The following is a 27,434-nucleotide window of genomic DNA, read 5'->3' on the forward strand; positions in this document are numbered from 1 at the left end:
CTATGGACATTAAGGTGGTATTTTATAAAGAATATACATACTTAAAACTGTATTTTACACCTGTAAATGCACTTTACACATGTAAGTTGGCTTTTGAAAATTGCTACAATATATGCCATTGAATCGGCAATAGGTTTTACACGTGTAAATGCAATATGCACATAAATGGGTTTTTGGAAATTGCTATGATAGTATGTTACATTTACACAAATAACTCCTTTGAAAATTACCTCCTAAATTAACAGTCAATATCAATATCATATATTAAGGTGAATTTTCAAAGAGTTAGGTGGGCACAAATTAGAAGATGTATGCACAGAATAGCACATATTCACATAAATGCTATTTTATAAACCTCTCACATACATGTACAAGTAATGGTGGTTTAACAAATTTGCTTATAAAATAAAGGGGCAGGCCAGGGGTGTTCCAGAGTGGAGCCAACATTTATGCATATAAGTTGATATTTTATAACTGCGAAAGTGACACACGTATGTATGTTACTTGCGTATATTTACATTTTAATTCTTAGTGTAGATATTTTCAGAGAGAAGGCTGATTTAGAAGAGGTCAGGATATGAAACTCCAGGATGGTGGGGGTAGACTGAGGAGTAACATCAGGAAATATTTCTTCATGGAAAGAGTGATGGATGCAGAGAGCTGCCCAGTGCAGTAGCAGTTCTGGTCTCTGTTCCTTAAGGCGGGGGGCTGCCCTGGACCACCTCTCACCTCAGCAAGCAAGGGACTGCACCAGAGATAGCACCAGGCTACAATGTCCACTTTTTCCCTCTCACAAAGCCATAAAGGCTGCTCAGAATCAGCAAGCTTGCAAGTGGGATGCATTATTGCAACTTATATTTTATTTTCAAAATTGTATTGGGAAGATAATCTCAGGGAGCCATATAACAACCCCCCCCCCAAAACAAATCCCATTGACACCAGATTGAGGTTGATCCATATAGAATTAAACATAAACTAGAAAACAAACTGCTCCCAGAACCCACAACCTCAAAATCAATCTGATCAATGCCCAATCTGTAAAATATAAGATTTAATTCTTATCTGATAATTTGTTTTCCTTGAATTCTGCTAGACCAGTCATTACGTATGGTATTTCCACTCTTCGCACAGCTGATGGAGACAGAGGGCACATCTCTTATAACCTCACCATGGGCTTAGAAGGAAGGTGTTGACCTAGCCCAATCTCAGTAGCCTACTGCCAAAGTGTATAAATGAACCTGGAGTTCTTACAAATAAAAATAAAAATAATGATTATTTCAATCCTGTCTAAGGATGCTTGCTTTGATAGAACTCACAAAGTAAATAAATTATTCAATCACATTCTCATTTTCCACACTTAGTTGCCAATAAAGACAAGAACAAGTTGTAGGACTTCTACATTCCAAGTTATTTCAAAGATTTTTTTTCCTCTAAGGAAACAACTCAGAGGTACCTTTATTTACAGGTCCTGTGATTAAACACTGCAGCACCTTTATCTACAGGTAGAGTGTACACAATCTGAAGTCTGTAGGACTTAATGAAAATTTTTCTTTCTGAGGTAGTATGTACTTCAATTAAATCAGCTCAGAATCAGACCATCAATCATCCACTTTTCTCACATTCACTTATCAATCAAAGCTGGCAAAAATAACACAGACCACTATAGGAAGTTATCCGCAATTTTCACTAATGTCTTACCTCAGAAAGGATTAGAATTACAATGAGCACACTTTCACTATCCAGAGTAGCTCTGCTTCAATGGCAGGAGAGAACAAAGAAAAGTGGATTTATATTCAGATAACAACCAACAAGGACTGAATTGCACAGGCTGAGTAAATAAATATGTGTGGGAGTAACTTGCTTATTGCAGCGGTTACTACCCCTAACCAATTAAGCTACATACTTCACTTAGAAGCAGTTCCAGCACTGCTCTCTACATTAATGGCAGGAGTGGAGGGGAAATAGAACCAAAGGTTACATTAATGGTGGGGGTGGAAGGGAAATAGAACCAAAAGGTTACTAAAGGCCAAGAGTAACAGATAAGTATGAGAGATTAAAAAAAAAAGTGTGAAAGTTTGCTGGGCAGACTGGATGGGCCATTTGGTCTTCTTCTACCATCGTTTCTATGTTTCTATGTATTTTTTTTTAATTTGTATGTTTGATTTTATATTTCTTGATTTTATTGTTTGATTTTTTCTGAAGAATAGTGATTCTATTTTTCCATTATTGTACTGCATACAGTCTGGCTTATGGTTTCCAGTTCAGTTTTTGTCTGCACATTTCTGTTTATACTTATGCTCTTTTTATTCTGTATTTGATGAGGGTCCATCTGTATTCTGAATGTATAACTGAGGAAGGTATTCTGCCAGCATGTAGTTTCCATGTAGAGATCTAGATCAGTCTGGCTTATTCTGTTTTTCTAGTAGGAGGAGTATTGGTGATTTAGAGCCTGGTGAAATATCTGCAGTTACTTTTTCATAGGAAGGTTAGAGTGCAGGCAGTTAGTGCTGTTTCAGTATGGGAGGTTTACTAAATTCAGTTTACTCATGGCTTTATGAGTGCCAAACCCATACACAACACATGTTACAATAGGCCAGTGGCATAGCCATGGCTGGGCCTGGATGGGCCATGGCCCACCCATTTTGGGCTCAGGCCCACCCATCCAGGGCTATCTGATATTGGAAGAGGGCCGGAACAGCAAGGCCATCTTGGGATCCCATCCCCGCAACAGTGAAGAAGAGGGCAGAGCAGCAAGACCATCGCAGGATCCCATCCCCGTGGCAGCAGAAGTAGGAGTTTGGCTGTGCCTAATGAAAAGGCCCTGTGTTTTGGGGGGTGAAAATGGGAGCCTGGAGGGTGAGAATGGGAGCCTGGTGGTGTGTGTGTGAATGAGAATGGGAGCCTGGAGGTATGTGTGTGAGTAGTTGAGAATAGGAGCCTGGAGGTGTGTGTGTGTGGATGAGAATGGGAGCCTGGACATGTATGTGAGTGAGAGTGGGAGCCTGGAGTGTGTGTGGGTGAGAATGGGAGCCTGAGTGTGCATCTGTCTGTGGGTGAGAATGGGAGCGTGGGTGTGTGTCTATGTATGTATAAGAATGGGAACCTGTGTGTGCATCTATGTGTGTGATAATGGCAGCTGGGGGGGGAGAGAGTGAGAACTTGTGCTAGAACATGTGAGAGTGAGAGCTTGTTTGTGTGTGTGTGTGGGTGTGTGTTTGTGTGTGTGGTAAAGTATGTGAGAGTAAGAGCTGGTGTGTGTGTGTACAGAATGTGAGCTTGAATATGTGGAGGGAGAGTATATGAGAGAGTTTGTGTTTGTGGTAGAGCATGTGAGAGAGAGCTTGTGTGTGTATGTATGGTAGAGCATGTTAGAGTGAAAGCCTGTGTGTGTGTGTGTGTGTGTGTGTATACAGAATGTGAGAGTGAGAGCTTGGAGGGAGAGCATATCAGAATGAGAGCTTGTGTGTGGGAGAGAGTCTGTGAGAGAAAGCATGAGCCTGTGTGTGTTTGTGAGGGAGGAAGGGAAGAAGACAGTAGGAGAAGAAACAGAAGGAGAAGAGAGACCCTAAAAAGGAATTAGGAAATGACCAACAAGGGAAAAGTGGGAGGAAAAAAGACTGGAACCAACTGATTAGAGAAACAGAAAGATCAGACAGCAAAGGTAAAAAAATATATATTTTGAGATTCTAGCAATTGGAATATGCCATCTTTTGGAATGTGCATTTCTTATACTTTTGTATTTTGCTCTTTCCTCAGTATTCCAGTGATCAGAGTCTAGTTTCTCAGGCTTTCGATTTTGGTTTGTCTGCATGTTTCTGTTTCTAATTTGTAGTCTCTTATTTCTATATTATGTGAGGGTCAGTCTCTGTTTTGCCTGTGTGTGACTGAAGTGCAGTTTTTCTGCAGTAGTTCAGCTTATTTTGTTATTCCAGCACCTATGTAAACCTCAAGCAGAGGGCCGCACACCTTTTTATTCATGGACATAAACCATAGTCAACCTAACTGCCAACAGCCATTTATAATGAATTAGGTTGCACATCAGTTTGAATTAATGTTGCATTAATTTATACTGTACACCCAACCCATATTGCATACCTAAAGTGATTTATGCTGTATTGATTGTGCTGCATACTTGTGTAATTTATGTTGTAAATCGCACAGAGCACTAGTTTGATGTGGTGGTATATAAAACCAAAAAATGAAATATCCAAAGAGTGGGACAGAGATGGAGTCGCAGCCCTGACTTGTCATGCCTTTTTATTAGTATGAATTACATAATTGTCTTTTTATGTACTTTTTGTAATCCCTTGAGCTTGTATTAATATCATACTTATTACAACATTTACATGATAAATTCTGCAAAATTACACAATGTAGAAATGACTTAGTCTCACGGTCTCTCCATAGATTCTGTCTTACCACAGTAAGCACATAAAACTGGCCACTTTCCCAGTGTTCTCATGCACACTTAACTATAAGAAAGTTTCCAGTTGGCCCAGCTGTCATCTACCAATATTTAAATATGCAATAGTGAATACAGCCATCATACAATACAAATCTTGATGTCAACCCTGTCTGTTGGTCTTGGCAGTTTTACTTTCACTCCCTACTGGTTTGTTTTAGGCTGCCAGTGATCTTAAAGGTACTTCCCTTAACAGAAATTATTTAACTGCATTAATCAATTAATGTGCTTGATTATTTCTACAGATGCAGCTATGAGCAGAACTACACGCATGATAATTTTCATTGGCAGTAAATATTTAGCATATTATACTAGGGGCTGATGAGTAAAGATGGCCGACACCATCCAGTGCTCCTACCATGTGACAGGGGCCGGCCAATGGCACGGATACCCAGTCACATGGTAAGGGCAAAGGGGCATCGGCGCCATTTTTTTTTTAGAACAGCTGATGCCTGGGAACGGGAAATCTCTCCCCGAGGCCCCCCTGGCCTACCAGGTAATTTTAAAAGGTTTTGGGGGGGGGGGGGGTCGGGAGGGTGGGGTCGATTTAAAGCGTCGGGTGGGTTGTTATTTTTTTTAGCAGCGCGGGCCTCCCTAAAAAAAAAATTAGCGATGTGAATTGGAATCGGAAACGATTCCAATTCACATATCTTAACGATCAGATTTCCCCCCCCCCCCAGCCGAATCTGATCGTTAAGACGGTCTGGCACACGATTCACATCTCTAGTGTTATCCACTATGACGCCTAGATCTCTTTCTTCGGAGGTAGCACCTAATATGGAACCTAACATTGTGTAACTATAGCATGGGTTATTTTTCACTATAGGCATCACCTTGCACTTAACCACATTAAATTTCATCTGCCATTTCGATGCCCAATTTTGCAGTCTCACAAGGTCTTCCTGCAATTTATCACAATCTGCTTGTGATGTAACTACTCTGAACAATTTTGTATCATCTGCAAATTTGATTATCTCACTCGTCGTATTTCTTTCCAGATCATTTATAAATATATTGAAAAGTACAGGTCCCGATACTGATCCCTCAGGCACCCCACTGCCCACTCCCTTCCACTGAGAAAATTGTCCATTTAATCCTATTCTCTGTCTCCTGTCTTTTAGCCAGTTTGTAATCCACGAAAGGACATCGCCACCTATCCCATGACTTTTTACTTTTCCTAGAAGCCCCTCATGAGGAACTTTGTCAAAAGCCCTCTGAAAATCTATGTACACTACATCTACTGGTTCACCTTTATCCACATGTTTATTAACTCCTTCAAAAAAGTGAAACAGATTTGTGAGGCAAGATTTGCCTTGGGTAAAGCCATGCTGACCTTGTTCCACTAAACCATGTCTTTCTATATGTTCTGTGATTTTGATATTTAGAACACTTTCCACTATTTTTCCTGGCACTGAAGTCAGGCTAACCAGTCTGTAGTTTCCTGGATCACCCCTGGAGCCCTTTTTAAATATTGGGGTTACATTAGCTATCCTCCAGGCTTCAGGTACAATGAATGATTTTAATGATAGGTTACAAATTTTTACTAATAGGTCCGAAATTTCATTTTTCGGTTCCTTCAGAACTCTGGGGTATATACCATCCAGTCCAGGTGATTTACTACTCTTCAGTTTGTCAATCAGGCCTACCACATCTTCTAGGTTCACCGTGATTTGGTTCAGTCCATCTGAATCATTACCCATGAAAACTTCTCTGGTACGGGTACCTCCCAAACATCCTCTTCAGTAAACACCGAAGCAAAGAAATCATTTAATCATTCTGCTATGGCCTTATCTTTTCTAAGTGCCCCTTTAACCCCTTGATCATCTAACGGTCCATCTGACTCCCTCACAGGCTTTCTGCTTCGGATATATTTAAAAATGTTTTTACTGTGAGTTTTTGCCTCTACAGCCAACTTCTTTTCAAAATTCTCTCTTAGTCTGTCTTATCAATCTCTTACATTTAACTTGCCAATGCTTATGCATTATTCTATTCTCTTCTTCCAATTTTTGAATGAAGATCATTTGGCTAAAATAGCTTCTTTTACCTCCCCTTTTAACCATGCCGGTAATCATTTTACCTTCTTTCCACCTTTCTTAATGTGTGGAATACATCTGGACTGTGCTTCTAGGATGGTATTTTTTAACAATGGCCATGCCTCTTGCACACTTTTTACCTTTGTAGCTGCTCCTTTCAGTTTTTTTCTATTTTTCTCATTTTATCAAAGTTTCCCTTTTGAAAGTTTAGCAGGAGAGCCGTGGATTTGCTTACTGTCCCCCTTCCAGTGATTAATTCAAATTTGATCATATTCTGATCACTATTGCCAAGCGGCCACACCACAGTTACTAGAGATGTGAATCGTGTCATCGATCGTCTTAACGATCGATTTCGGCTGGGAGGTGGAGGGAATCGTATTGTCGCCGTTTGGGTTTTTAAAATATCGTGAAAATCGTTAAAATCGTGAACCGGCACACTAAAACACCCTAAAACCCACCCTGACCCTTTAAAATAAATCCCCCACCCTCCCGAACCCCCCCAAAATGCCTTAAATTACCTGGGGGTCCAGCGGGGGTCCTGAACGACCTCCTGCAATCGAATCGTGTTGTCTTCAGCCGGCGCCATTTTGTGCCGGCCGTAGACAACACGATTCGACTGCAGGAGGTCATTCCGGACCCCCGCTGGACTTTTGGCAAGTCTTGTGGGGGTCAGGAGGCCCCCCCAAGCTGGCCAAAAGTCCCTGGGGGTCCAGCGGGGGTCTGGGAGCGATCTCCTGCCGCGAATCATTTTTCCGTACGGAAAATGGCACCGGCAGGAGATCGACTGCAGGAGGTCGTTCCGGACCCCCGCTGGACTTTTGGCAAGTCTTGTGGGGGTCAGGAGGCCCCCCCAAGCTGGCCAAAAGTCCCTGGGGGGGACTTTTGGCCAGACTTTTGGCAAGTCTTGTGGGGGTCAGGAGGCCCCCCAAGCTGGCCAAAAGTCCCTGGGGGTCCGGAACGACCTCCTGCAGTCGATCTCCTGCCGGCGCCATTTTCCGTACGGAAAAATGATTCACGGCAGGAGATCGCTCCCGGACCCCCGCTGGACCCCCAGGAACTTTTGGCCAGCTTGGGGGGGGCCTCCTGACCCCCACAAGACTTGCCAAAAGTCCAGCGGGGGTCCGGAACGACCTCCTGCAGTCGAATCGTGTTGTCTACGGCCGGCGCCATTTTGCGCCGCCATTTTGCAAACTGGCGGCGCAAAATGGCGCCGGCTGAAGACAACACGATTCGATTGCAGGAAGTCGTTCCGGACCCCCGCTGGACCCCCAGGTAATTTAAGGCATTTTGGGGGGGGTTCGGGAGGGTGGGGAATTTATTTTAAAGGGTCGGGGTGGGTTTTAGGGTGTTTTAGTGTGCCGGTTTTCCCGCCCTCCCCCTTCCCCTCCCCCTTCCCCCGATTTACGATTTTTTGACAATAAATCGGGGGAATTGGTATTGTATCGTGGCTGTAATGATTTTTGACGATTTAAAATATATCGGATGATATTTTAAATCGTCAAAAAACGATTCACATCCCTAACAGTTACCTCTCTCACCAAATCCTGTGCTCCACTGAGAATTAGATCTAAAATTGCTCCCTCTCTTGTCGGTTCCTGAACCAATTGCTCCATAAAAATATAATTTATTCCATCCAGGAACTTTATATCTCTAGCATGTACCGATGATACATTTACCCAGTCAATATTGGGGTAATTGAAATCTACTATATAAGAACAGTTAATTATTAAGTGCAACGAACTACACTTGTCTCACAAAATAAACGTCGCATAGATTATAATTTTTTAGATTTTTTTTATGTGCATAGAATTTATCTGGAACAGTGGACCATCATAACACCCTTGGTTTTTTAGGCAGTAAGCCACACTTTCAACCTTACAGGGTCATGTTTAATCATCGGTCCATTAAATGTCTTTTGTCTTCTTTATTCAAATGTTCTCTTTCTCCTTCTTTTTTATCTTTTTTATAATTAATAAAATCCTTTGTAATAAATTCAAAGACGGAATTGCCTTACTTGTGCGGAGCGCCGCTGCGCTTCCGACCTTTATCTCCTGTGCCGCCGCGCTATTATCTCCAGCGCTGTCGTGCTTTGTAGGCGAATTTTTCGCCTACAAAGCACGACAGCGCTGGAGATAATAGCGCGGCGGCACAGGAGATAAAGGTCGGAAGCGCAGCGGCGCTCCGCACAAGTAAGGCAATTCCGTCTTTAAATTTATTGCAAAGTAAAGCACGACAGCGCTGGAGATAACAGCGCGGCGGCACAGGAGATAAAGGTCGGAAGCGCAGCGGCGCTCCGCACAAGTAAGGCAATTCCGTCTTTGAATTTATTACAAAGGATTTTATTAATTATAAAAAAGATAAAAAAGAAGGAGAAAGAGAACATTTGAATAAAGAAGACAAAAGACATTTAATGGACCGATGATTAAACATGACCCTGTAAGGTTGAAAGTGTGGCTTACTGCCTAAAAAACCAAGGGTGTTATGATGGTCCACTGTTCCAGATAAATTCTATGCACATAAAAAAAATCTAAAAAATTATAATCTATGCGACGTTTATTTTGTGAGACAATGGTAATTGAAATCTCCCATTATTACCGCACTACCAATTTGGTTAGCTTCCCTAATTTCTCTTAGTATTTCACTGTCCATCTCACCATCTTGACCGGGTGGACAGTAGTATACTCCTATCACTATAGTCTTCCCCGACACACAAGGAATTTCTACCCATAAAGATTCAATTTTGCATTTAGTCTCATGCAGGATGTTTATCCTGTTGGACTCTATGCCATCCCGGACATAAAGCGCCACACCGCCTCCCGGGTGCTCCTCTATGTCATTGCGATATAATTTGTACCCCAGTATAGCACTGTCCCATTGGGTATCCTCCTTCCACCGTGTTTCTGAGATGTCAATTAAGTCTATGTCATCATTCACTGCTACCAGAAGCTAGAAATCCTCACCTACGAATTCACTCAATACAAAAAAGGAGGATGTATTATGTTCTCTTTTATGATTTTTAAAGTGTTAAATAAATTAACCTTATCAACTCTTCACATAGGAACAAATACCATCAGTATTAGTGCAAATGGAATTTAATCCATCGCCTCTCGCCACGCAATGGGCCCCAGGCAAATTCAGCGTTTATTCAAGCACTTGGTATATAATCATTTGGTATTGTTCCTTTATTTATTCCAAAACAATTTTTTGATTCTTATCCACTAAAAAATTCTTATCCACTAAAAAATTTTTAGTGGATAAGAATCAAAAAATTGTTTTGGAATAAATAAAGGAACAATACCAAATGATTATATACCAAGTGCTTGAATAAACGCTGAATTTGCCTGGGGCCCATTGCGTGGCGAGAGGCGATGGATTAAATTCCATTTGCACTAATACTGATGGTATTTGTTCCTATGTGAAGAGTTGACGAGATCATTCACTGCTATACATTCTAATTCTCCAATCCTACTTCTTAGACTTCTGGCATTAGCATACAAACATTTCAAAGTTTGGTTTTTGTTTGTATTTTCATTCTGCTTTTTAATTGATAGGGATAAGTTAGAATTTTTTTTAGCTCAGGTGAGTTTTTAGTTTCAGGCACTTGGACTACTTTTCTTATTATTGGAACCTCACTGTTGGGATACCCTAATTCTAATGCATCATAGTATCCTTTGAAGATACCTCTCTCCGAACCATGCACTGCTGAGCGACTGTCGGCTTTCCCCTTTGTTCTAGTTTAAAAGCTGCTCTATCTCCTTTTTAAAGGTTAGCGCCAGCAGTCTGGTTGCACCTTGGTTAAGGTGGAGCTCATCCCTTCAGAATAGACTTCCCCTTCCCCAAAAGGTTCCCCAGTTCCTTACAAAACTGAATCCCTCTTCCTTGCACCATCGTCTCATCCACGTATTGAGACTCCGGAGCTCTGCCTGCCTCTGGGGACCTGCGCGTGGAACAGGGAGCATGTCAGAGAATGCTACCTTGGAGGTTCTGGATTTAAGCTTTCTACCTAAGAACCTAAATCCGGCTTCCAGAATCTCCCTCCCACATTTTCCTATGTTGTTGGTGCCCACATGTACCACGACAGCCGGCTCCTCCCCAGCACTGTCTAAAATCCTATCTAGGTGATGCGTGAGGTCCGCCACCTTTGCACCAGGTAGGCATGTTCCCAGGCGATCCTCACGCCCACCAGCTACCCAGCTGTCTACATTTCTAATAACCGAATCACCAAGTATGACGGCCGACCTAACCCTTCCCTCCTGGGCAGTAGGCCTTGGGAAGATATCCTCGGTGCGAAAGGACTATGCATCACCTGGAGAGCAGGTCCTTGCTACAGGATCCTTTCCTGCTGCACCAGGTTGATGCTCTCCAGTCATGAGACCTTCTTCCTCCAAGGCAGCACCAGGACTGCCAGTCTGAAGTTGGGACTTGGCTACTATGTCCCTGAAGGTCTCATCTATATACCTCTCTGTCTGCCTCAGCTCCTCCAGGTCTGGCCTCCAGAGATTGGACTCATTCTCTGAGAGCCAGGAGCTCTTTGCATCGCCTGCACATGTACAATTTTTAACCGGCGGGCAAAAAATCATACATGTGACACTCGATGCAAAAGACTGGGAAGCCCCCCTCTTGCTGCTGGACTGCTGCCTTCATCTCAAATTTGTTCTATTCCTACTTAAGCTTTAGGTTGCTATGGGAGCAGGAATGTGTCTAATTAATGTCCTTTAAATGTATTGGTGAATTCACTATATGTCTGGTAGTGGCTTACAGGGGAATGATCAAACTCTCAATAAGGTGTTTTTTTGTTTGTTTGGTTTTTTTTTTTAAAGTGGCACCTGCCTACAAATTAAAGGATGAGCTAGGGGTGGGTTTCAAAATACAAACAGTGTAACTTCAGTTAATCAGGCAGAGTGACTCACTGCTCTCTTGATTAACAAATGTTGGTACCTAATCAAACCAAATCACAGTACCTTAACACCTTTCCAAGATGAATAACTGAACTGAACTTTTCAACATTGCTCCTAGCTTATTTCTAGCTTCTGGCTAAATTTTTCTTTTTTTTTTTTTGTTTTTAATATACAAACACTAACTACTGCTTACTAGCTGCCTTACTGACTATTTAAAAATACAGTCTAATTTCTGTTTATTTGCTGCCTTACTATGAAAAGCAAACACACACTAAATAATATTTCCAAATAGTTAACTTCGCCCCAATACTTTTAAAAAAGTAAATGTCCCAAGCAAAAACTTACTGATTCCTTTCAGCCACCAGCAAGGTGATCCTCTCCTCTCAGTGCTCCCACTTGGCATGACTTGCCCAAAAGGCCTTTCATACGAGATTGCGCTTGATTTGGGATGCACAGTGCTAGTCTTGCATGGAAGGCCATTTTGGTTACACTTCTTTCAACTTCAAACACCTACTTCCCTACTCCTTTTTTTAAAGCATTATTTTTGCATTAGTGTAGATTTTCAGGTTAACTTACATCTTTAGTGTATATTTTTCATTTAGCACCCATTTACCTTTGCTTTTTTAACTTCTTACCAATTTACATAACATTAGCTTACCGCATCCTGCAGTCTGTGGTCTTCTATTGTGTGAGTAAAGTAAAACCTGCACTACAAATTAGCTCAGATTTTAGCATGGGTTTTATTACTGGTCCCCTTTGGGGCCTATGTATTAAGGCACACTGGTGTTGGCACAGGTTCTTACTCCTGTTTTAGTGTGCATGTTTGCATGGTAAATTAACCCCGGTATTTAACAAAGATTTTAACATGGAAAAATGCATACTAAAAATGTATGCAGATCTCATGCAAAAGAAGATATTTGCTGTTCCCCATCAGTGCAGGGAGGTGCAATAAGGGTATAGAGCTTAAGGCACATTTGTGCACATAAAACTGAAAAGGCGCACTAGACGGCTGTAAAGTGACTTCAACTGGGGGGAGGAGGGGGTTAGTGAATGAGTGAGGGGAGAGGTTAGGTGGGTTAGTGGATGGGTGAAGGCTAAACAGATGAGCAGTGGAGGACCCAGAGCAGATGGTCTCTGGCTTGCGAGACCTGAACTCGAGTACCCCCAGTAGTACGCAACATTTTTGTGGGCTTGGACTTCCAAGTCAGAGATGGAATAAAAGTTAACTACCATTACTGAGGTTAGTGTTAGTCTATAGACTGTGCCAGCATGGTCCCAGACCTGAAGTTGCTGGGTGTGATGCTCCACCATGGACCTAAGAGACCAGAGTCCAGGACCCCAGCCACTCAGGAACTCCAAAATCCAGGACCATAAATTTCCAGAGTTAAAAACAAATGTGAGCTAAGCCCACACTGTGGCAGTAAAGTGCAGCGACGTACGTGCACAGTCACGTGTGCAACTTTGTGGAATGGTACGCACGCCCCCTCGCAGCCTTTGTGTTCTCACAATCCGTACTCACCTTCTGTGTCTGTGGCAGGGAAAAGGGTGCCATCCGAGGTGGCATGGGGGGGGGGGGGGGGAGCAGTCAGGGGAATGAGGGTGCGTGTTTGGATGCCATTCTACTGCTTTATTTTTGACAGAAACTTCCTTAATTATATAATAGACACTGCTGGAGACAGGACGTTGACCCAGCCCGGCACTTCTTATGTTCTTATACCTTGATCAATGTTTTCAGTGCTATATAGGTTTTGCATTGATTTTAATTGTGAATTACATTTCGATTCTTGACACAGACATTAGATTGCTGAGATGGCTGTGTCACAGAGTATTTTTTAAGGTTTGTCTTTTTTGAAGGTTTTATACTTTTGATTTCTTCTATGAGGATTTCCTTGTTTTGTATATAGATATGATGTATTTAGGTTCTATTTTATTACTGTTATTACCCGTGATTTAACACATTTGGCAGTTTTATAATTAACAAATACTTATATTTATTTACAGTGGTGGCACTGAGCCACCACAGATTTCAATCCAACTCTATCACTGGATCCGTTTGATCATCACTATTCAAATATTACATAATGGTATTTCACTCTGCTATAGTGACCGTTTCCAGCAGGCAATATAATAAATTTAATTACAAAATGGTTCCAGCAGTAAATATATCATTGCACATGATGAGACAAACAAAATATTGATGAAAAAGTCCAGATAATTGAAGAGATTACTTTGCTGGGGTGGATCTTAAGCCTTATGCGGGACTGTGGAAGGCAAGGGACACTTTGAACATCCAGTTGAAGCTACATAACTCACATAAGCCCATGAAAACTCAGGAAGTCGGCTTGACAGTTCAATAGGCATTTACCCAGCAGAAAGATTTCGGCCAGAAGTGTGCACATGAATGAATCCAGATGGAAGTGCAATGATTAACTGCTATTTCTCCAAGAACCAAGAAAATTGTCTGTGAGGCTCCTTAAGGTAAAACAGTCATTCATAAAAGGGTCCTTAGAACTACAGATTCAGAAATGGAATCACCGTCAACTATTTTTGTATGGTATTCACAGTCCCACCCTGATGAAAATTTTGGTAGGGAACATTTGGGGGAGCCGCTCACCTCCCAAAGTGACTCCCGGCTTCTACTCCGCTGAGCTCATTCAAGTGCTGAATCATAAGGCTGGTTTCTGAAGAACTTGCAACACTGACATGAAAAAGCTCTCTTTACTGCAAGAGCTGGCAAGTGCAATATTAACTAGGGTCAGCGAAAGGGATCTGCTATCTTTTTAATCTCTATAGGCCAAACATAGGACTCTTCAGTCCAGCCGCCACAAATTCTCTCATAATCTCCATTAAAAGTGACATCTTTATTAAAAAAAGAAAAAAAATTGCATTTTTGTACATGTTGTGTTATGCATAAACCTTCTTAACTGTATTTCCTCTAGTTGAACAGTTATCCTGGGTAAATTTCACCATGCACACTTTGCACTAATGAAAATTTCTTGTAGTGCTAAATAAAAAAAATAATAAAATAACCGATATATGGCTTTCCTAAGCGTACAAAGATTTGAAAAAATCACTGCTAAAAATACACAAAATTCCCGTTGCTACAAAAGTGACAAGCATCCTTGGCAATAAGGAGGGTAACCCAGCAGAGCATCCCAAACTTTTCTTTAACTCATTTTCAGTCAATTAGGTCTAGCTCAGTGGCGTAGCCAGAATTGATTTTTTGGGTGGGCACGAGGTTAACATGGGTGGGCTGTAGGCATGCAGGTCTACTAGTTGTTTTCTTATTGATAAATAATGCCATATACTGCACCCTAGAATGGCTTTCTAAGTAATTTGCAACAGCCATTATGCATCATGTATGAAACTTTAAAATAATTTACTTCAATTATTTCAAGCACTTACCAGCATTAAAAATTCCTTATTAATCAGAATTTATTTTATATTTATTGCAGTTTATAAATGCACAAGTATAGAAAACAATCAGATCCAATCATGTAATAAAACAAAAATTAATGTATTCTTTCATGAACCATCTTTGCAGAAAACCAGAAATCTTCATAAATACAATAAAATATAATTAATCATCAGAACAGGTGCAGCGCAGAGCTAGGGCAATTCACATTACAACTAACATGAAAAAAAAATTTCAAATTTTGGTGTCACCTCAGCAAAAAATAATCCTCCACTGCTATTTTGTGAAGTAACACAAACTCTTGCAAAAAAGAGAGGCATCTAGAACCTTGCCATACAGTCACAGCACTGACTCTCAGGATTCAAATAATAGCAACCTTATGAAAAAGCAGCATTGCAAATACTATACCAGGCCCTAGAACATTAATACATCACCTACGGGAATAACAGAACAAGCTGGACTACTACTAAAGAGAAACTACACGATAGCAGAAATACTGCATTTCTGTCACACACAGGCAAAACTGAGACCGACCCTTACCTAATATAGAAATAAGACTATAAATTAGAAACAGAAACATGCAGATAAAACCAAAATAGAAAGCCTGAGGAACTAAAATTTCTGAACAGTGGAATACTTAAGAAAGAGCAAAATACAAAAATATAAGAAATGCACATTCCTAAAGATGACATATTTAAATTGCTAATAAATCTAAGTACGTTAGGCTATAAAATTTTCTCCAATATATGTGAATAGTACCGATTCTGAAATGTGTTCATAGGCAGGTGACTCTCATACCATCCCGCAAGGCTCATTGGCATATCTGCTCTCAAGCCGCATCAGAGATCATCTTTAATCACTGGTCACAATTTTGCCCATGTATTTATATGCTAGTTTTTTACTTTTTGTTCTTTTTTTCTTTTTAAATAAAAATTGTACTTCCCTTATGAAGCTCAATGTCCACGGAGGGTGATGCCCTTCCAGTAACTTTTTTTAATGCAGTCCAGAGTTCAGAACTGAACTAGCATATAAATACATGGGCAAAATTGTGACCAGTGATTAAAGATGATCCCTGATGCGGCTTGAGAGCAGATATGCCAATGAGCTTGCGGGATGGTATGAGAGTCACCTGCCTATGAACACATTTCAGAATCGGTACTATTCACATATATTGGAGAAAATTTTATAGCCTAACGTACTTAGATTTATTATATATTGGACTCGTTGGTTAATTGATTGAGTTTTTTGATATATATTTAAATTGCTAACATCTCAAAATATATATATATTTTTTTTTTACCCTTTGTTGTCTGATCTTTGTATTTTTCTAATCAGTTGGTCCTGGTCTCTTTTTCCTATTTTTAACCTTGTCGCACATTTCCTAATTCCTTTTCAGTGTCTTTCTTCTATTACTGTCTTCTTCCCTTACACACACACACACACACATGCATGCATGCTCTCACAGACTCCCCCTCACACACTCAAGTTCTCACTCTCATATTCTCTCCCCTCCCCACAAGCTCACATTCTCTGCAGACACACATACAAGCTCGCACTTTCTCACCCCTCCCCAGGCTTATATTCTTATGCACACACAGACGCACATCCAAGCACCCATTCTCACCCACACACACAAACCCAGACTCACATTCTCACCCACAAACTCTTGCTCCCAGTCTCACGCACACATACACATATTCAAGCTCCAATTCTCACCCATACATACACACATTCAAGCACCCATTCTTACCCACATATTCAAGCTTCCATTCTCATCCACACACACAAACCCAGACTCCCATTCTCACCCACATACCCAGGCTCCCATTTTCACACACACACACACACAAACCCAGGCTCCCATTCTCACCCACGCACAACTTCTGCTCCCCCCCACCCCCAAGCAGGAAGATCGGTGGGGCGTACGGCCCGAAGATAGCAGGAGGCCGGTGGCAGCAGAAGAGGCCAGCTGATCTTCCTGCTTTGGGGGGGAGGAAGCGGAAGCTGTGCGCGGCGCTTCCGCCCCCCCCTCCCAAACAGGAAGATCGGTCGGCCATACGGCCGCAGGACCGCTTCCCCATGTGTGCTGTGATGGCACGCCAGGCCTGAGTCCTCCTCTTCACTGTCGCGGGGATGGGATCCCGCAACAGCCTTGCAGTTTCAGTGCCAGTTGGGTGGGCCTGGGTCCAAATTGGGTGGGCAGCTGCCCACCCAGGCCTGCCCATGGCTACGCCACAGGTCTAGCTTTACAAAATTAAAATCTGACTTAAAACTGAAGCCTGAAAATGACTTTGCTAGGGGACATGAAAGAAGAAAGTATAGAGGTAATGCATTTTATCTCTTAGCCAGCCCACAAGCCCTAGAAGCATTAACAATGGAAGTATGGGGTAAATGGAATATTTCTCCCCAAGAATTTTAATGACATTTTTGCATTATTCATCTGTTTAAAAGCATGAGATATCAACAGAAAAAGCACAGATATGAACTTACCAGTCCCCCACCACATGTGCTGAAGGAAGCAGAGGATTCCGGGTGGTAGAGCACAGTGCCACTGTAGTAACAGGATTTCTCAGGCTCCACAGAGTATTTCCCAGCCCGCAGCCTCTCCTCCACCACAAAGCCCTCTGACAGGAAACGGCTGTCCTGCCTTAGCAGCAAGTAAAACTCCCCACCAAATGCTGAAATCCGCAGTCGCACCTCCTCTTTACCATCCGGCGTCAAGGACGGTGGAATATCAGGGCTACTACTAGCACTTGGGAATGCGGCTGTAGAGGCAGCAGCTGTTGCATAAGAAGAGATGCTGGATGAAGAGGTAGTTAAGGTACCACCATGTCTCTGGGGAAGGGGAGACCAGTGATAAATCTCCTGAGACTCATATTCATCCTCCTTCTCTTGCCGGTGCCCACCTGCAGGAAAGGCCGAGTGTGAGAAAACAGAGCGTGCCTCCCGGGAACTGCCTGCACCTGTCGAGCCAAGCAGGACACAATCAGAGGAGTCGCCACATGTGCTGTTGCTGGTCTTAAAGACTATGGGGTCCTCGGACCCCAGATGCTCCAGTTCCGACCCCCAGAGAGCCGGGTACACAATCTCCCATTCCTCCTCTTCCAGAGAAACCTGCAGACCTGCATTTAGAGAGAGAGAAAGGGAGAAAGAGGGAAATCACAAAGCACAGTACACAACTGCAGGCAGTGCTGAGCTCAGCACCCCTCTCACTTATTGTAGAAGGATGCCATCAATACTGTCCCCTACACAAGCCTGAAGCTCCCTAAAATATCTTTTTTTTAATCATCTTAGCCCGGGGAAGAAGAAGGTCATGCTGGGGCTGCCAGCCTTGTGGCACAGGAAGGACTTTCCCAAGGCACACTGGTTGAGATGCAATGACCTAACATATGGAGTCCAAGTCTGAACTATAACCTGGACCACCAAAATAGTGCAGAGGCTGGCCCATTATCCCTATGGGACTTAAGGACCTAAATTCAGTGCTGAGAAGAAATTTGTAAGTCCCCTAGGAGGGTCTATTTTATTTACATTTTTTTTTTTTTACATTCTACGTCTTCCAATAAAGTATCCACTGTGGATCACAAACTAATGTCCATAAAATTTGTAACATACAACAACATGCAAAAAATAAATCTTATAAAACATACATAAAAACAACTCAGAAATCTACATCACCAATTTCAGCACAATTTATACTCATAGCTTAATTAGACCCTAATCTAAACCCTGGTAAAAGGACAACCCCATTGAATAAATAACTCAGTCAAAAAGGATATATTTTGATTTAGTCATTAAAAAGATTAAACAGCAAGTATCCTTGTCTAAAAAAAAAACCAAAACATGTGAACCTTTCATTCAGTAACTGATAGCAACTCCTTCAGCAGAAATAAATGCAGCTAATTGTTTCCTGTAACTGTTGAGCAGTCTCTCACATCTCTTAATGAATTTTAGCCCATTCTTTCATATAGAATTGTTGCAACTCTTTAATATTTGATGGCTTCTTTACATGAACAGCCCACTTCAGGTCTTGCCACAACATTTCAATAGTTTTAAGGTTGGGACTTTGACAAGACCAATCTAAAATATGAAATCTCTTCTTCTTCCGCCATTCTGTTTAAGATTGTCTTGTGGAAAGACTAGCTTTCAGCTCAGCTTTAGCTCATGGGCAGATGATCTGACATTCTCCTCTAGAATTTTCTGATATAAAGTAGAATTCATGGTTTCATCAGTGATCACAAGCTGTCCAGGTCCTGATGCCACAAAGCAGTCCCACACAATGATACCTCTATCACCATGCTTTACAGTTGGAATGAGGTTCTTTGGAAGACACTTTTTGGGTTTCATCAAAAAAAACAATTCTTACTGTGACCAAAAAATAAAATTTTTGAGACTTCTCTGTCCAGAGAACGTTATTCCATAAGTTGTGTGGGTCATTCAGATACTCTTTCATGGTTTCTTCCTAGTTGTCCACCCATGAACACCATTCCCATTCAGATTTATCCTGATGTTAGATGCACGAACCCTCAGGTCAGCCACAGCAAACCTACAGATCCTTAGATATTAGTCTAAGGTTCTTTGTGACTTTGAGGATGATTTTCTATTTTGCTCTTGGGGAGATCTTGCCAGGATGACCACTCCTGGGTAGACTTACAGATTTTTTCCATTTGTAGACTATTTATATGTCAGTAAATGAATGGAGTCCAAAACATTAAGAAATGGTTTTATAATCCTGTCCAGAAAGATGAGCATCAATTATGCTTTTTCATTCTGAAATTTATTTTACCTGTAGTCTGATGAGTTCTCACTAATTTTTATGGTGAAGATGAAACTCAATACTTTTTGGACCTTTATATAGGATACGGTGCCCAAACTCAGTCGTACAGATTTACTCTGCAGTAGGGATGTACATTCGTTTATAACAAATTTGCAAAATGTAACAAATTAGGCAATTTTTAGTTCATTTCAAATTGAATAAATCAAAAATAGCCTCCTATTCAAAATAGCCTCCTATTCATTGCATTAAAAATTAAATAAAAATAAAACCTTTTGTGGGACCAGGCCTCAGCCCAATGCTGGAGCCCAGCCAAGAGACCTGGTCCTGTCACTAAGACCTAGGCCTAGGCCCAATGCCAGGACCCATCTCAGAAGCCTGGTCCCATCACAAGGGCCTGAGCCTGGGCCTAGGAACGACACAAGGGCCAGAGGCCTGGTCCTGTCACCAAGGTCTATGGCTAGGCCAGACACTGGGATCCAGCTCAGGGGACGGGTCCCATCACCAAGATCTAGGCCTAAGCTAAAGCTTGACACTAGAGCTGGACTAGAGATCTTGTCCCACTGTTGAGGCATAGGCCTGGGTCTAGAATCAATGCCATGGTCCAAGCCTACAGGCCTGGTAACATTATCCAGATATATATCAAAATGGCACCATCTACTCCAGAGGAAGGCAGAACAATGATATCACTCTGGGACATCTTTCAAGCAGACCGCATCATTTTGTGAAGATAGCAAATGAAAGAATACGTCTGGAGGCCTGGGCCTAGGTCTCTGGGCCATGCTCGGTGATGGAACTAGACCTCAAGGCTGGGTCCTGGTGTCGGGCCTAGGCCTCAGTGATAAGACTAGACCTCCGGGCTGAACCTCACCATCAAGCCTAGGTAATAGGACCAGGCTGTTGGGCCAGGCTCTGGCATTGGGAGCAGGCCTAGGTCTTGACTTTGGCTATGGGATTAGGACTAAGTCTTAGTGATGGGACCAGGCCTCCATGCCTCTCCTGGCATAGGGCCTAGGCCTAAACCTTGGCAACAGGACAGGACAGGACTGGGCCTAAGGGATGATCTTCAGGCATCAGGCCTTAGTGCTGGAACTGAGACCAGACCTCTGCACTAGGACTACTTCTGGTGCCAGGCTGAGGTCATTTTTTTTTCAGTTTTTTATATGTATTTTAGCAGTTGGGTCTTTTTTTTTGTTTGTTTAAAGTGGAGGGGGGGGTTATAGTTTAATTATATTTTTGGTTCGATGAACAAATGAAAGAAAAAAAATTAAATCTAAACAAACAAATGTCTATAAGTGTAATCCACTGTAAACCATGGAACATGTGAAATATAAATTTGAGAAATAAATAAACAAACAAACTGAACCAAATATTTGGGAGCTGTATTTCCATCCCTACTCTGCAGAGTGGTTTATTTTTTACCCAATTATTTAAGTACCTAATACTAATTAACCAAGTAATTGCATTAAAGAAATTAGTATTTTACTTACCATTTCATGCAAAGCAATTTTGATTTAGTCTTATGAGTCCTACTTTGTACATTACTGTGCCTCAAGAAACACAGAATTGTTTAATTTATACCCCTAGTTTTAATTAAAGATTTAATAGTAAAAACTTGTAATTCTCATTATTATACTTGGGATTTCAGCACTGTATGTACACCCTAGAGGAGAGGAGCAATATGATAGTGTGTCAAATACATGAATATGAATATATGAATGCACTTGACACTGACATTTTTAAGTGCAAAGGAAGTTCTAGAACAAAGGTTCATGATATAAGACTCCAAGACTGAGGAGTAACAAAGAAATATTTCCAGTGCTTTTTTTTTTCTTCTTCTAAGATGCTGCACTCAGATATAGGGCCATCCTTGAGAGGTGGGAGGGAGTGGCAGGAGGAAATCAGGGCAGCAACCCAAGGCCCCTTACGTCAGGGGCAACCCAATGCCCCTGCAACAGAGCTCAGTCACAGCACAACCCTCTCCCTTCCTGTCCTCCCTTCATACCAGCAGGAGGCATAAAGAGCGGCACTCGTACCTGCTGGTGCCTCCTCTGCTGCTATCATAGCATAGGAAAAGCAACAGTGGGGGCAAGGAGAAGGAATAGAAAAAGGCACCAGTGGGGAAGGACACCAGCAGGAGGAAGGAGGTGAAGGTGGAAAGAGAGAGAGGCACTAGTGTGATGCTTTTTCTTTCTCCCCTCCCCCCTAACATACACAGTCTGATACATTTCTCTCTCCACCTTCCATGCTTTCTCTCTCTCTATGCCAACAGCCCCCCACACCCATACACACACACACTGCTACATCTCTCTCTCTCTCTCCCTTCAGCATGTCCCCAAGCAGTCACCATTTCTCATCTCACCCTCCTCCTCCTCCTCCTCACTCCCCCTGCTGGCAGCTGAGTCCTGAGTCTTGGGAACACAGATACCTGTGGGCTTGCTGCTGTGTTTTTTTCCAGCCCTACCCTTGCTTGTATGCCAGCAACATCTTGGTTGGGGGGGGGGGGGGTGGTGGTGGAGATGGCGGGAAGGAGAAATGACAGGAGGGGAGGAGGGGAGGAGCTGCTGAGTGGGCCTGGGGACATGGCCAATTGAGTTGGGGCCATGTCCCCAGGCCCACTCAATTGGGCAGACAATAATCCTCTGCTTCTTACTCCAGCCCCTCCTCTCCCAATCAGGTTGCAGGAAACAGGAGGAGAGGTGCTGACCCTGAAGGGAAGAGATAAGAGCAGATAAAAATTACTCTGCTCCATAATACAACCCTTTCCTTCCTGTCACTTTCCAGGGGCTGTTGGGTGGGGCGGGGGAAGGAGGCCTGTACTAGGTACAGGCACATGGAGGCAGAAAAAAAAAAGTCCTGCATATTTTTTTTTTCACAGAAAGGGTGGTGGATGTATGTAACCGTCTCCCAGGAAAGGTGGTGAGGACAAAAGCCATTAATAGAATCCATTGCACGTACTACACACAAAGGATCCTTAGCTGTAAAAAAAAGAAAAAAAAACCTCCAAGTTGGTGGGCTCTAGAGTATTACACTAGGAAGGGAAACTGGGCATGCTAGATGGCCTTACAGTTTTATCTACCATTGTATTCTACATTTCTTAGATTTTCATCCTCTGGCACCTGTACTATCCCTCCTTGTGCTTACAAAAGAAAAGTTTGAAAATTACATATAAAACCTCCCTTCTTCTCTGAAATTCCCCCTTTCGTCTTTGCTCCACAAAGTCCAAAATTACCTGGTTTGGCTTCAGCCTTGGATACCCCAACCCCCAAAATCTGCACTGCACAGATAACTGAAACCTGCTCTATGGCCAACGGCATTCAGAAGCTTCAGGTCTGGACAGTGCCAGGAATTTTCAGCGGGATACAGAGTCCATCCCAGGGCGGGCCTCGACCTCTGCCGGGAAGCAGCAACCAACCAAAGTAGCATGGGCGTAACTACAGGGGGAAGAGCGGAGCCTGTGCCCCCTCACATTTGGCTCAAGCTCCCTTTCCCTTGCATGCAAGATCATGTCACATCTGAGGTGCAGCAGTTAAGAGGGCCTAAAGGCACTGGAATCATTGCCAGCCCATGATTCCCTGCACATTTAAACAGGCCAACTTGGACAGGTAAACACTGCCCTTGGGCTAGTCCTGTAAAGATCTGAGGCCATCAAAGTCTGTTTACTTTTGGCAGGTAATTAACCCCCCCTCCCCCCAGCATTTTTAAAGTTTAGGAATGCCTGGTGTAATTGAAAGCCTGATTACATAATTGCTCTGTTGCAGCCTGAGAGATTTAACACTGGCATGAAGGGACTGCCATAATCATAGAGGGAGAGTAAGAGACAGCCAGGGCAAGGGGTGAAAAAAAAAAATAGAAGATACAAAAAAAAAAGCCAATGCAGAAAGTGCATTCTGTTGAACACACCTTTCAGCCTGCACTTGATGGGACATTTTCTATGTGCAAAACTTACTGCCGCAAGTACAGCTAGGCATCTTTGTATAGAAATCCCATGCAAATGAGTGCATTAAAGTACTCCCTGATACAGAGAAACTGAGTTTGGCCAGCATACCTTTTTTAAAGCTGGAATCTTAACTCCTGGGTCAGAGCTGGAGTTATGTTTCCAGCACTACTACTTAAAAAATGGGGGAAGAACAGGGAAAAAAAGGGGGGGTGGAGTCATGAACACTCCGGGTAAGTGCAGGCAGCCCCCTGCACTTACCTGCATAATGGACTGTCATGCCTGCCCCCTTCCCGATTTACAATGTGCATTCGGCCTGTGCCTAATGCACATTTTAAAGTTTATATCTTTTTTTTTTTTAATCTCCTGTTGCATTTGCATAGCATTAGCTTACTGCATCGGGAATTAAAAAAATATTTTAAGCCAAGCCTTAAAACCGTGAGCATGTTTTTTTTAACACTCAGTCACCTGCAACGGCCTGTGAGTGTTGCCAGAAATTAAAGGTTTTTGTACAGACTGTCGTGAAGACCCACTTAAGATGGGATAAGGGATGGAGAGAGCAGAGTTGGAGGCTAACACAGTGCCCCTTCCCATGTTAACCTTGGGCTCCCCCAAAATCTACAGCTCTGGCTACCTCCCTGCCACACAGCTCCCCACTCTCCCTCCAAAACCTGTTTTTCTCCCTTTCTCTTCCCTCGGCTCTTCTGGTCATTCGACCACCGCACTTCCTCTCTCCATTACACACACTCCAGGATCCTTCGAGCCTCCCCTGCTCTCGCCGTTCAAACGCGCCGCCTCTGCAAATCTCTGCTACTCGCCTGCATTGAGACAGAGGGGGAGCGCGCGTTGCCGGTGCACGTGCCGCCCCTGCCCACACCGTGCGGATCCGGGCTATAGTCACTGCTGGAAAGCAGCAGTCCCGGCGAATCTAATATGCTTTCATATCCGAGTACCGGCAGCTTCAAAGCAAAAAAAAAAAAAAAAAAGGAAATGAACAAGCCGGTCCGCTGATTGCCTTAACGGAGTCTGATGAAAAGAAGCCAAGCTCTGAGTCAGGTCTAGAAGGGCGTTAAAGGCTCGGCGCTAGATAGACTGATGCAATGTGTGCCACATGGGCCCCCTCTGCACGTTATCAGAAGGCATGGGTTGGATGGCACGCTGGGATGCAGGACCACAACAACAACAAAAAAAAAAAAAAAAAAAAACCACAGCAACCCACTACCGGGCATTTGGGAGTCTGTATGAATAAGGCTGCCCCACTCCTCCGCACGCTGTGCAAACTACAAAATCAATGAAAAGCACAGTAGGGAAAGGATCGTAACTGCGGTGTTATAGTCGGCTTACCTGGAATAATTTCATTTGTGAGGAAACAGAGCAAATGAAAAAGGTAGCAAATGGAGCTCAGTCGCATCCTGTGTGTGTGCCCCGCGCCCACGGAATCACAGCTGAAAAGTTGGACCGCTTGATAAGCTTTTTTGCCTTATTTTATATATATATATATATATATATATATATATTTTCCCTGCAAGGATTGTGCGAGTTTGATTGCAGGGAGTAAATGAAGCTGGGCAGCTGAGCTGCAGGTTTTCAGTGCCTTCCCTTTAGATCCCTGGATTATTTATGAGCAGTGTGCAGTTATTCTGAAGGCAGCTCAAGTTTCCAATTGAGCTAACCGGAGCAGCTATGGAACGAGAGCCTCAAATCAGAGCTAAGATCGCAGCTAGGAGCAGAGCAAGGCAGCACATACACGGCTGCAGGAACAGAAACGGGCGAGGTGGGGGTGCAGGCAACGCTTCCTCCCGGTGCGTTATCCCGGGATCCTCCAGCGATCCATCGGAGCACAGGAACAATAGGAAGAAAGCCGGTTGGGAGGGGCGAGAGCTGCAAAAGAGGCTCAACAAGCCGGAGTCCCGGACCTGGCAGTGACACCCCGAGCCAGGGGGGCTTCCCCGAGCTCACACTGCCTCGTCCTGATTGGCTGCTGGAACCACGCTATTTGCATAGTCTCCGCGGGAGGCCGAAGCAGGTAAAAGATTGGGCCAATGGGAAGCGCCGGCAGCAGGGTAAAACCTGCTGCTGAGGGAAAGGAATCCTCAAACTTTTCCGTTTTGTTGTACTTGTAAGTTACATTTGATAAGTTCCCTTCAGTGGAATAGGGTGTACTGTACTAGATGGGGTTTTTTTAAGGATTCCTTTTTACAGGTTTGAAAGGCTTTCTTGTAATTTAATGCAGTATCTTACTTTGGTGATTATTTCTTTGTAGGCCGGCAGGGCATTTTTCTAACTAATCAAGGAACAGTGGCACTTGGCCCCATTTAAAGTTGTCAGCTAGCTCCAGATTTCCAGGACAGGTCGATTCAATCCTGGATATGCTCGATTGAATGCATGGATTTGTTTGCTGCCCAACCTTTACTCCAGAGCACTTTTATATGTCTGATAGTTTGTTGGATTTTTTTATTAGTATTATTATTGTGTTCATTTAGTTTCTAGTCCCTTTATCTGTCTATAATTTTTTAAACTCTTTATTTGAAAGACACAACCATGAACAATAGAGATGTGAATCGTGTCCTCGATCGTCTTTAACGATCGATTTCGGCTGGGAGGGGGAGGGAATTGTATTGTTGCCGTTTGGGTGTGTAAAGTATCGTGAAAATCGTTAAAATCGTGAGCCGGCACACTAAAACCCCCTAAAACCCACCCCGACCCTTTAAATTAAATCCCCCACCCTCCCGAACCCCCCCCCCCAAATGCCTTAAATTACCTGGGGGTCCAGCGGCACACTAAAACACGGCACACTAAAACCCCCTAAAACCCACCCCGACCCTTTAAATTAAATCCCCCACCCTCCCGAACCCCCCCCAAATGCCTTAAATTACCTGGGGGTCCGTAGCGGCGGTCTGTAGCTTAAATTACCTCCGTAGCCTTAAATTACCTCCGTAGCGGCGGTCCGTAGCTAAATCGGGGGAAGGGGGAGAGCAGGAAAACCGGCACACTAAATTGTGTAGTCTTCAGCCGGCGCCATTTTGCAAAATGGCCGCCGCAAAATGGCGGCGGCCATAGACCAAAAGCGAGGGTTCCGGACCCCCGCTGAACGATCTCCTGCAGTCGATCTCCTGCCGGTGCCATTTTCCGTACGGAAAACGATTCGCGGCAGGAGATCGCTCCCGGACCCCCGCTGGACCCCCAGGAACTTTTGGCCAGCTTGGGGGGGCCTGCTGACCCCCACAAGACTTGCCAAAAGTCCAGCGGGGGTCCGGAACGACCTCCTGCGTCGAATCGTTTTGGTCTATGGCCGCCGCCATTTTGTGGCGGCCATTTTGCAAAATGGCGCCGGCTGAAGACTACACGATTTAGTGTGCCGGTTTTCCTGCTCTCCCCCTTTCCCCGATTTAGCTACGGACCGCCGCTACAGAGGTAATTTAAGGCTACGGAGGTAATTTAAGCTACGGACCGCCGCTACGGACCCCCAGGTAATTTAAGGCATTTGGGGGGGGTTCGGGAGGGTGGGGATTTAATTTAAAGGGTCGGGGGTGGGTTTTAGGGTGTTTTAGTGTGCCGGTTTTCCTGCCCTCCCCCTTCCCCCGATTTACGATTTTTTGACGATAAATCGGGGGAATTGGTATTGTATCGTGGCCCTAACGATTTTTGACGATTTAAAATATATCGGGCGATATTTTAAATCGTCAAAAAACGATTCACATCCCTACAATATACCCAAGAAACAAAAGGAACCAAGCACACAGTACATATAAAATAAGAGAAAAGGGGGCATCCCATCACAACTATATAGGGTTAATATAACTGTAGTGAGAGCTTTCTCCAGTATACCTCTCTAAACCTTATCATACCCATGCATATACTTCTTAAAACCAAAAGTAATCTACTTCATTATCACAATTTCAGCACTACACCCCTGCA

The 27,434-nt window shown here is 43.3% G+C and overlaps 1 protein-coding gene across 1 annotated transcript in view; it reads right to left on the reverse strand.

Moving 5' to 3' along the window:
• ADAMTS19 (ADAM metallopeptidase with thrombospondin type 1 motif 19) overlaps nucleotides 1-24,987 on the reverse strand; it is a 465,279-nt gene extending 440,292 nt beyond the window's left edge. Inside the window, exons 1-2 of the mRNA XM_029619011.1 lie at nucleotides 24,861-24,987; nucleotides 17,299-17,930 (exon numbers count right to left, since the gene is read on the reverse strand). Of these exons, the coding sequence (XP_029474871.1) occupies nucleotides 17,299-17,930; nucleotides 24,861-24,927 (699 nt within the window). The 5' untranslated portion in view covers nucleotides 24,928-24,987. The remainder of the gene's footprint in view (nucleotides 1-17,298; nucleotides 17,931-24,860) is intronic.
• Nucleotides 24,988-27,434: the final 2,447 nt, after the last annotated feature.

Source organism: Rhinatrema bivittatum, chromosome 1, assembly GCF_901001135.1.
Source record: "Rhinatrema bivittatum chromosome 1, aRhiBiv1.1, whole genome shotgun sequence".
NCBI lineage: Eukaryota > Metazoa > Chordata > Amphibia > Gymnophiona > Rhinatrematidae > Rhinatrema > Rhinatrema bivittatum.